The sequence below is a fragment of the Triticum dicoccoides genome, chromosome 2B (genome assembly GCF_002162155.2).
Source record: "Triticum dicoccoides isolate Atlit2015 ecotype Zavitan chromosome 2B, WEW_v2.0, whole genome shotgun sequence".
Lineage (NCBI taxonomy): Eukaryota > Viridiplantae > Streptophyta > Magnoliopsida > Poales > Poaceae > Triticum > Triticum dicoccoides.
In genome coordinates, this window is record NC_041383.1 from 131722670 (window position 1) to 131734111 (window position 11442).

The window sequence follows — 11442 nt, forward strand, 5'->3', positions numbered from 1 at the left end:
TTGTTTTTGTTTTTTTTGCTTTTGTTTATACTTCCAAATATTCTAAATATACATATTACAAAAAACACTCTACATAAAACATTTCAAAATGTTAATCTAGCATTTGTAAAATGTTAAATGTGTATGAATTTTTTATGTATACAAAAATGCATTAAAAATGTGTATGAAAAAACAAGTTGATAATGTATTTAAAAAATGTTAATCAAGATTTGAAAAAATGTTAAACGTGTATAAAAAAGTTTCCGATGTATACCAAAAAATGTAGAATATGTATTAAAAAAGTTGAACATAAACACATAAATTTTAGATAGTGATGTTTACTATTTGACACTATTCAATGCTGAATTTTTTTTCATACTTCACAAATTTAGCAAGGTTGGGGAAAATGCAACGAAAGAAGCACTTTGCTAGTTCCATCCAGAAGTTTGCCTGCACCTCGTAAAAAAAGTTTAGAATTCCTCTGCCTTCTGCGGTTCTGCCCCTGCCGCCGGTCCGCTTCGCCTCCTATGGCTTTAGGGGATCATGACCCCTGCTGGGCGGAGAGCTTCGATTTTAGCTGTTTCTTTGGGTTTTGTTAGGGTTTCTATCCTGCTCAGGAAGGCGTGACGGCGGCGGTTCTCTGAAGATGAAATAAGATTCTTTCTACCTAGCCCCATTCCAGCGATGCGTTTAGACTCATCGATGGGCGTGTGGAGGTGTGTCTCTGGTGGATCTATTTTTGGTGAATCTATTCGGATCTGTTCGTCTATGTTCATGTGTCCTCTGGTTGAATCCTTTCGATGTATGCTATGCTTCATTGGCGGTGATTATTTTCTGGTGTGTTGGTCCTTGGCCTTACCACGACGACTTCCCGACTTTCTACTACAGCAAATTTTTCCCGGCTCTGATGAGGGAGGGGCGATGACGGCGGTGCGCCTTGGCTCACTTCATTACTAATAGTCCTCACTAGGTGGTCTACGCATATGGAGTATTCTTTTTTTATTATTTCCTGCCTAAAAAAGAAAGGAAAAAAAGGGTTCGTTTAAGCTTGCAACCTTGCTGTCCTTGCTTAATAACGGGCCTTTGTTCTTATCCTGGGCCACAAACCTGAAGCCTCTTCCCATCCAGCTCATCCCACTTGTCAACTCCCCTCCGACTCCGAGGGCACGGGCGGCGAGCATGGCGGCGGGGCCGGCGGAAGCCCTGAAATCCTTCGAGGAGAGAGCTTCCGATGCCGAGGTTTGCTCCGTCTGTCTCCTCCCCTGCCCCCCTGAGTATCTCTGCTCCGTTCGAGAACTGTAGCCCTAGTCTAGAAGTCTGGTGCGCTAAGGCTATCGATTTGTTCATGGATTATCGAATTAGGACATTGCGGTGTAGGTTTGTGCGCGCGTGGTGGGCTTGATTTCGAGCAGATCCAACTCAGTACGACCTCAGCAGCTTCTAGACGACTACCTTTGTTACTTGCCTGCAAGAATTGTAGTCTGCGAGACCACCGGCTGCTGGAACATAACTTCAGTTATGCAATTCCCAAACAGATGTTCCAGAATCCAAACCTTGTCCCTTTTGCTTTTCTGTAGCCAAGGCGTCGGCTCATCAACACACTTGTCGTACTGATTATTGGGGAAGGGATTGTATAACTTTTGCCACATTTGAAGCTCTGAATTTTAGCTTGTTATTACAGGACAGGGCAGATAATCTAATCCCACAAATTCACAGATGGAGGTTCACTGCTTTGTGCTTTCCACCGACACTGTATTTCCAAATGACTAACCCAAGCAACTTGTCATGCCGCTCTATCGTCTGCCACTGGCTATGATGCATGTGTAACTAGTTTTAGCTGTTCTTTGAGCAATGAGGCCTGTTATGTTTGTTTTGTTGACACTTGACGTTGGAAATGATCTGCCACATGGAAGCAATGGAAAACTTACTGGAGTCGGTTTATGTGTGTGTTATGTTGTGCTTGATTTGGAGCAAATTGAAATCGTTGTCGGTCAGCGAGCAACCAACTGCTGCAACAGATTTTAGATGCATATTATTTGTTGCCTGTCTAGCTGCCTTCAGAATTACGGAGTACGATCCATCAGACCACTGGTGTCCTAACATATTGATTTGACATGGTGGGTATAGACGCAATTTTTTTTAAACGGGCTATACCGTATAAGCTAGAACATTTTTAACATACAAGTTTCAATCTCTTTTAGGAGACACGGTCTTATTTGGCAGTTCCACACATTTAAAAGCTGGCCTTGCCTAATTACACTAATCTTGGGATGTTGCTCTACTACCTATACCAACGGCTGTGCTCATGCTGTATGAATAAGTAGCACCCCCTCCGTTCCATAATATAAGAACGTTTTCAAACTGTTTTAGCTTCAAAAACGTTTTTATATTATGGAGCGGAGTAGTACTATTTTTAGCAATCCTGCAGCGATGCTACCTGTTTTGTTTCTTTATTGATGGTGAACAATCCAAAGTGTGTTAATGTATTTGACCATCCACATGGAATGCGAAGACACGCTTATCATGCTTAGTTAAGATCTATTGCACGGATGTCTTAATAGATAGGAGTACATGAGTACTCATACTACACCCACACATGTGTCCCCTAAATGTTTCCTGTCTTATTTATGGCGGAATCCTTCATATTTTGCAGGCACGGTTAGCAAAGCTGGAAGCCCTGCTGCTGAACAAAGGTAATCTTAAATATGGTTTGGGTATTTAGGAGGAGCATGTTCGTGAAAGAGACACCTCACATTCCCTCCTTGTTCACTAGATGGCCCCTCTGAGGCAAGTTCATCTGCCATGAGAGATCTTGAGTCAAAGCTTGACGCAACCACCAAAGAATGTCTTGCTGAGAAGGAACAGGTATCTGATTTACCTGAAACTAACCGTCACCACCATACCACTGTCTGATCCTAGTGTAACCACGTTTCCTCTTAATTACTGAACCTTGCAGAACCGGAAGCTGGCCGTGGAGAACGAGAAGCTCCAGTATCGTGTCTCCCATCTCATCCGGACAATCAAAGAGGCGGAGGCAAGATAGAGAAGCCTCTGATAAGCTGGACCTCGTAAAACTAGTTCTATTTGGGATTCGAGAGAGGCGTTCATCTCGCAAACCTGTCTATGTGCTCGATGTTGACATCATTGTTGGAGTTAGATTAAACTGTTGTCCTGAGATTGATGAAATGGGCCTGGTACGTGTTAGCTTATATAGCAGTAATGTGTTGATCAGGCCGATTATCCGTGTCGACGAACATTGAGCGGCGTGTTGCTATCGCAGCAAAAGATGAATGTCGTGAAATTGTTACGGCAGATGTCCTTAGTGTGAGGACTTAGTCGCGAGGCCAACGCATCTATGCGGTAGCTTGAGAAGGGTTGGGCGGAATCGAGAGACGCAACACAAGACAAGGATTTGGAGAGCTTCGGGCCCTGGGAAACATCATCCGGTAATAACTCTACATGTTGTTTGTGGCTAGGTCTCATTATGATCATGAGGGAGTCGCCGGTAAGCTAGCTCTCTTTAGTTAGGTCTAGCCCTAGAGATTGTTTCTTGCCTCCCCCTTTTGGGGAGCCCTGCCCCTTCTTATATAAGTTAGAGGGGCGGGTTACATGTGGAGTACTAGTAGGACTAGGACTAGTCTATCTTTTCTTACAAATTGAATACAAGTCCGGGTCTTGCTTCCTTGTAAAGGAAATATTCATCATCCCTTTCCTCTTAAGCCGTCCCAACATAACATGAGCCGGCCTTCTAGGCCTTGGGCCTAGTCTTCTATCTGACCCGCCGTTAGGGCCATCCGTGAGTCGCCAGCTCGTGAGTCGTCTGATCCATGAGCCGCCAGACCCGTGAGTCGCCAGTCTTCCAGCGGGTCATCGGTGAAGCGCCAAGTCTGGTCGCGTCATACTTCTGGCCGGGTCATACCGCGGGGTATAACCCCGACATTAGCCCTCAGTTTAATTTGGATTTATCCATGTTAAACTGATCCTGCAAATAACTCAAGAACAAATTTGACAGGTTGTGCTCCGGGTTAAATATTCTTGTAAGCCGGCACCTGAACATCTTTAAGTCCTTGTCATTTCCTTGTTGATATAAATATGTCCATAACCTCATAGAAAAATCTTCTTTAACAGATATGCTTCAACTTTGTCAATGCAAAAAATCCAGATACTTCTTTCTTTAAAAAATCCAGGTTAACAGGCCAGCTTCAGAATCAATTTGCTGACATTGGTCTTCTTGTAGAAAAATATAGTAAGAGGTAATTCATTTGAGTCGGCCTCCAAAACACCGGCTTAAAAAATATTGATCTTAAAATATTCATCTGACTTTCAACCGGATTGAAGATGTAACACTTACCGGTTTATCATCACCAAAATTGCCGGATTATAAAACAGACAATGCCGGGTCATAATTGTTGTTGACACCGGGTCATGTAATTGATCTTGCTGATTTGCTCAAAACTGATAATTTGAAGATTTTTCTCCCTTATATCCATATTACCTGTAGCCCCCAAGTCTTGAGCAGAACAAAGTGATGGTTTAAGACTTGCTCCAATAAATGTTGCAACCTTGAAAAAATCCGTTTTATTCATCTCAATCATATAAACTGAATATTCCACACATGTAACCCCCAAGTGTCGGGTTGTCATGCTTGCAGCAACATGGGACTTGTAAATTGTCTTATGCTCATAAAATTTTAACCAGTGTAGCCCTCAAGGGCCGGGTCATTATGTAATAATAAGCAGGGACTTTGTAGATACGATTATGTAAACTTGAGTAGCAACGTGTAACCCCCAAGAACCGGCTCAGCAAGATAATACTGAGCTGGGGCTTTATATATATTTCATTAAAAATAACATCTTATGATGTAGCCTTCACCGCGGGGCTTTAACAAGAGCAATTGGTAGCCCCCAAGGGCCGGCTCATTACAATGAGATGAGCCGAGTCTTCAATAAGTTGATCAAAAAATGACTTTACATTAGCCCCCAAGTGCCATGGTGCATTCTGGCAGTGACATGGGACTTGCATATTTGATGTAATCTCAATTTAAATAATGTAGCCCCCAAGTGCCGAATTGTTAGCCTGCAGCGACTCGGGACTATTCCCTCAATTGTATTGATAAAATAATAACCATTGTGCTGAAGCGACTTTGAAGACCTCTATAAAATTGGCTATTGATAATCACAATAGAAATCCAGCCATGTTGGCTATTCAAGATTTGAATAATATAATCCGGTATGAAAACCTCAATCATTCAATATCATCATGAAAATCCAGCCAGTTTTGGCTATTAAAGATTTGAATACCTCATCGGTTGACAAGTAAATCCGGAGTTTAAATACCCGGCGGCTCTTGGCCGATGACGACTTAATGCGCATTCATTGTAAGCCGGAAATTTTGTAACCCGGTGGCTTATAGCCCTTGAGAAAAATCAATAATTAATAACCCTTTTGAGACACTAATTTTAGTGATGAGCTGGGACTGCAGCATTTATATAAATCATAGTTCTGCAAATCCTGCACAGAGTTTAAACAACATATGCCCTGGCGACTTAACGTCAAGAGCCAGGGCGGGTAACCACCCAAATGTAGTCTTACCATGCACACAAGTAGATCACAAGAACCCTTGGCGGTTTACCGCAGGGCAGGTTATAATACCTCACATATAACCACTGTGATATTGAATTTGTACTGGCGGTTTACATGACCTGTGCAGTAAAGGTGATAACCCAATCTTTAGAAGCCAATGCTTCCACATAGATGATGATTGTCATAAGCTGGTGACTTATAGTCAAAAGTCAAGCCGGGTTAAGCATAAAAACTTATATACATTTGAGATATAATCCAAAAAAGGTCTCAAGTCAAACCCAAAATTGTTCGCAAAAAAGACTTAAAAAACTTCAGGCTTCTGATTCATATACGATCAGAAAACCGTTTCAAAGGGGTTGAGCTAAGATTCGAATACAATCATATAGCCCCCAGTGGCTTTGGCATTGCCGATCAAGAGGGTACCGACAGCTATGTTCTCTTTGGTTCAAATACGACCTATGTTTGAACAGGAAGCCCCCAAATGACCTTGAGAGTTGTTTAACGACGCTGATTCGAATACGACCCACGTTGGACCCAAAAGAGGTTAAACTATGATTCGGATACGATCAAGAAGCCCCCTAGTGAGTTTGGCAGTGTGCCGATCAAAAGGGTTTTGACAGCTATGTTCTCTTTGGTTCGAATACGACCTATGTTTGAACAGGAAGCCCCCAAGTGACCATATATTAGCATTGCACCGATCAAGAGGGTACCGACAGCTATGCTCGACGAGCAGGAAGCCCCCAAGTGACCATAATAAGATAAGCCGTAAGGCAGGATACCTATGTTTGAACCGTGCATCATGGCAGCAGGCTCTTTTTGGCAACCTTTCATTTTTCTTAGAACTCGAACTTGCGAGAGATTAATTCTTTTTGAACCAGAACTTTAAACCGGAGTTGAGAGTTTCAAAGCTTGTAAAAGACAAATTTACCTTGAGCCGGATGTTGAACCGGATTTGAGAGCTTCAAAGCTTTGCGGGAGAAAGATGTCTCTTGAGCCGGATTTTAAGCCGAAATCTTTAATTTAAACCGGCAATTTTCTGACGGCCTTTAAATTTTCATCAATATGGCAGTGGCCTCCGGAACCGGGTTATCCTTCCCTCCAATGACCCGGAGTTCCCGAGTCATGTCATCGTAGCCCCCGAGTCTCAATACGACTCGAGGAATTGACTCGAGATTCTTCATATTTAACCGTCATATAAACCGGCATGAATTATCCAATAACTTAGTGATATAATAATCCCTTTTTGCAGTGGACAATCTGTCCTGCATTGGAAAACTTGCAAGCCAGAGTAATTGCTCTTTTAAAGAAAGCAATATATAATATAAAAATATACTGGATGGATTTCACCTGATATGTTAAGCCAGAAATTATCCGCCGCGGAGCTGATGATAACTATGGTGAAGTTAAAACCAATCACGAGCGAGTCGGCCACGGATGTAAACAGATGAGTCGGCCGAGGCATTGTAAACTGGTACGGACGAGCAAGTTGTCCTCCGCATTGTAAGTCGGTGCAGACGCGTGAACCGGCCGTAAGGGCGAATGGGCGAGTCGTCTGTGTCGTTGTAAGGCGGAGCGGACGGGCGAGTCGGCCACGGCGTTGTAAGCCGGCTCGGACGCGGGTGAAACAACGACGGGCGGAGACAATTATTCCATCACGTGTGTTGATGTAGCAGGGGCGACAACTTGCGCATGTGTCCGTTCAGCAGCACAGCACGAACGCGCTAGTGCAAAAATAGTATTGGAGCACGCCCCTTTGTGACACCTTTGTGATGAATAATGGCCCTGCGAAAATTTACCACAGACCAGAGTAATTGTTTTTTAATGAAAATAATATGTTTAATAAAATAAATTTGGATGGATATCACCTGGCATTTATTTTTGTCAGATAGACAGAGACGGAGCAGACAAAGTTTCAATACGCAGATAAATCCACAGTTGGTATTATGGATAGCATCCAGCAGCCCAGCGCTTGGTTATATTGACTGGCATTGTTGACGTGATTCTGGGCAGATTGTATCTCCTTATTGTTGTAAATGGCAAAGTAGCAACAATGCCCTGCTTGTCTTTCCTTTCTTTACTTTCTTCTTCTCTTCTCAGAGTGGCAGCCGATTGCATCCGTGGAGTGTCGGGGGTTGGGTGCGACATATGCCAAAGGATGGCTTATCATGGTGGGAGCGAGTAGAACGTCACCGGTGCCAGGAAACGGGATTAGGCGAAGGCATGCACGCCGGCGAATCTTACCCAGCTTCGGGGCTCTCCGGGGAGATAACACCCCTACTGCTGCTCTGCGGGGTCTCCGCATGATCACTAAGGCGTAGTGACTACAAGGTTGCTCCTAGAGCTGTATTCAGGAGGTAGAAGGGGGCAAGGCTAGCTCTCTTCCTCCTATGTGATCTGGTCTAAGGCTAATGGATGCGAACCCTTTGCATGGGTGCCCCGGGGGTTTATATAGGCCTACCCCCCGGGGGTACAATGGTAATCCAGCTGGGCGCGGGTCCCAGCCGTCTGTCTCACATGCCGCCGTCTACTCCGCCGACTGCTGGGGCCCGCCGACTTGCGGGCCCCGCCGGCGAGTCCGGCACTGTAGCCGTGCTTCTGATGACGCATGCTTGGTCATTGGGTCGTGGCAACAGTGCCGCCGTCTATCGGGCGATCACTGTCGTTACTCCCCGTCTTGTCTGGTTAATGGCGCGTGGGACCCGTGGGAGAGGCTGGCCGACTCTGGGGAGCCGACTCCCACGGGGCCGCCTTCGGGGTGTATCCGCCGTCTTCTATGCTCTCACTAACTGGCGGGTCTGCCGTCTCTGAGCCGTACAGGTAGGCCATCATGGCCACAGTGCGCCGTGCACTGTGGCTGAGGTCAGGGCTGGCATGGCAACAGTGCCGGGCCACGCCGGAGATCTCCGGCGGTACGGCTCACTGTAGCCATGCTGGCCCTTCACAAGCAGGAGGTGACGGCCACGCCGTGGTCGTACCCGCCTCGCCTATCGCAGCGAGTGCGGAGTCGTGGGCCGACTCTCCATAGCCGGCTCTTCTGGGAGTCGTCATCTGAGACTCGGCTCATTTGGGAGTCGTCATCTGAGACTCGGCTCATCTGGGAGTCGTCATCTGAGACTCGGCTCATCTGAGAGTCGCCATCTGAGACTCGGCTCATCTGGGAGTCGCTATCTGAGACTCGGCTCATCTAGGAGTCGCCATCTGAGACTCGGCTTGTCTGGGAGTCGCTATCTCAGACTCGGCTTTGAGGGGCGTGGCTTGCCCCGATGTCTTGAAAGGTTCTGGGGCTCGGGTTAGCCTACCCGTGGCCCATTACTCCGACAGTAGTCCCCAAAGCTGGTGAGGCTCCAAGAGTTACTCGCTGGGGGGCCTCAATAGTTTCATTCTCCCGGTGGTGGACTCTGGGCTTCGTTTGCCGTCTTCCTCTGGGCCGACTATCCGTAGTCGGATTCGTAGAGGGCCGTCCTGCTCTGTAGAGAGCTCGAAAGTCATGGCGGGAGACCAGGCGGCGTGCCTGATATGCTTCCCTGCTGCCGCCCGCCGCGGCCCTATCGCGCGGCGCCACGCGGCGGGGACAGTCTGTTGGCCCACGCGCACGACGGGACGGGCCGTCAGGCGGGGCCCGCCACTACCGCGCCTCGGCACGCGAACGGATCCGCTGCGGCCGAGCGAACGGTTGGGCTACCCACGTCGTTACTGCGCGCAGTAACTTCGTGGGGTAAATCGTGGGGCGGCGTGGGGCTCTGGGCGCAGTTAATCCCACGCCCGCCCCTCGGCTTCTCAGCCTCCAAGGCTATAAGTAGGAGGGGAGTGGAGCTGCATAGCACGCGCGCCCATCTCCCCCGACCCCCGCTTCCTCTTGCTTCCTCTCTCCTTCTTGCCGCCGGCGAGCAGAACCACACCGCATCAGCCAGCGATGAGCTCTTCCTCCGCCGCCGCGGTTCCGGCCGTGCGTTCCGGCGCGTGGGACGGATCAGTGGTCGACGACGACCTCATTGAATTCCTCCGCAAGACGCGCCGCCTCCCCGGAGCACACCTCGTGCGAGCCCGCACCGCGCCGGCGAGGGAGATATCGCCGGCGCCGGAGGAGGGCGAGCGGGTCATCTTCCGCTCGCACCTCATGCGCGGCCTGGGGCTGCCGGCGAGCGGCTTCTTCCACTCCTTCTTGGAGTTTCACGGCCTCCAGCTGCACCACCTCACCCTGAATACGGTGGTGCTGTTGTCCGCCTTCGCCACTCTGTGCGAAGGTTTCCTCGGCGTTCTCCCCACCATCAAGCTGTGGGGAGAATTTTTCTCATCTAAGCTCGGCACGCACGTCGCCGGCGTGCCAGCTCAGTGCGGTGCCTACATCGCGATGCGGCGCTCGACGGACGACAACCCCTTCCCTTCCATCTCGCTGATCAAGTCGGTGAAGATGTGGCAGCGCTCGTACTTCTACGTGAAGAACCTCGCCTCCGACGGCGACTGGGTTAATCTGCCGCCTTATGAAGCCGGCCCCCAGCTGGGAGGCTCCCCAGCTGGTCTCATCGAGTCAAGACGTTGACTCCCGCCGGAGCCGCCGCCGTAGCGCGACTCCGAGTCTTGACGCAGTCGGAGGGCCTCGTCGGGGCCGACTTGTTGGCCGCCTTCGTGGCGCGCCGAGTCCTCCCGCTCCAAGGCCGGCCTCACCTGATCTGTCAGATGAGCGGCCTCCGAGGCCCGAGTCGGATGAGCATCAAGGAGATGCCCCACGCGGAGGTGGCAAACATGGTGAACCATATCGCGAACTGCGAGTTCGGGGAGGAGTGGCAGTTCGGCAAGGAGCCGTACTCGCGCGCCAACCCCCCACCAGTGGTAAGTCGTATATCCTTATTGCTTTGTCTTCTTTATAGCCGAATCCGGTTTCTGATTTTTATTGGTTTCTTCTGAGCTAGAACCCCCACATGCAGCCTGCAGCCGGCGTCGCGAGACTGCCCCGCGAGTTCGTCCCCGACCATGCGGAGAGCGACGTCGAAGATCCTGACTTGGGGGCGGCGGTGATGGAAGCCGATGCCGAAGGCGGAGGAGGAGGAGCGGGAAGCGGCCTCAGGCTCTCGGCCACCTTCGCCGACTGGCCTGAGGATGACGCCGAAGGGGAAGTCGCCCCGCGCCATCTGCTAAGGGTCGGCCCCTCGGGCGCAGGCTCCTCCGCCGGCCTGGCCGGCCAAGGCGGCGCGAAGAGGCGTCACGCTGGGACGAGTGCGCCCGGCGGTAAGTTGAAGAAGTTCAAGGGGGCGGCCGCCGCGACCAGCGGGAGGAGGCGGCCGCGAAGGCCAACCGCTTCCATAGGGAAGTGAGAAGGTCTCCGCTAGTCTCTGCGTAAGTTTTTACGCTTTGTCTTTATTTTTCTCCAGTGAATCTTGTCCGAGTCTTCTTTTATACTCCTCCCGTTCTTCTTCAGGGCCCCCCTTTCCCTTGAGAGAGTCGCCGTCCCCTCCGTCATGGGGTCGGGAGAGACGTCCGCCAATACTCGGCGGGTCGACACTGCCGCCGACCTCCAGGAGGCGACGGAGCGAAACGCGCGGGAGAAGCGCGACGAGGAGGAGGCCGACCGCATGGAGAAGGCGGAGTCCGAGAAGGCGGTTGCCTCCGCCCAGAAGAAGTTGGAGGACGCCGAAGCTGCCCTTGCAGCGAGACAGCAAGCTAAGGAGGCACACGTCGCCAATCGGCAATGCTCGTCCCCCCACTGTCCTCCGCACCGCCGCCTCCCGAATTCACGGGGCAGACCGGAGAAGCCGGCGCCGAGAATCCCGTCGTGGAGAAGGAGAGCGGCGAGGCCTCCATGTCGGACACGCTAGTGCCGCCGCTTCCGCCTCCACCGCCGTTTGGGAGAGCCCACGGCAAACAGCCGGCAGGCCCGCCGGTG

The 11442-nt window shown here is 49.9% G+C and overlaps 1 protein-coding gene across 1 annotated transcript; it reads left to right on the forward strand.

Annotated features, from left to right (window-relative positions):
* Positions 1-663: 663 nt before the first annotated feature.
* On the forward strand, positions 664-3210 carry LOC119360665. Its single transcript, XM_037626204.1, has 5 exons — positions 664-695; positions 1002-1218; positions 2633-2672; positions 2753-2844; positions 2936-3210. Exons 1-5 carry the CDS (start codon positions 664-666, stop codon positions 3020-3022), a joined length of 468 nt encoding a protein of 155 aa, XP_037482101.1. The 3' UTR covers positions 3023-3210.
* Positions 3211-11442: the final 8232 nt, after the last annotated feature.

Bases quoted from the DNA above. Each gene is read 5' to 3' on its own strand.
- LOC119360665 (XM_037626204.1), top strand. From the start codon at position 664: ATGCGTTTAGACTCATCGATGGGCGTGTGGAG. The intron at 2,673-2,752 runs GTAATCTTAAAT...CTTGTTCACTAG, and splicing joins AGCCCTGCTGCTGAACAAAG to ATGGCCCCTCTGAGGCAAGT. The intron at 2,845-2,935 runs GTATCTGATTTA...TGAACCTTGCAG, and splicing joins GTCTTGCTGAGAAGGAACAG to AACCGGAAGCTGGCCGTGGA.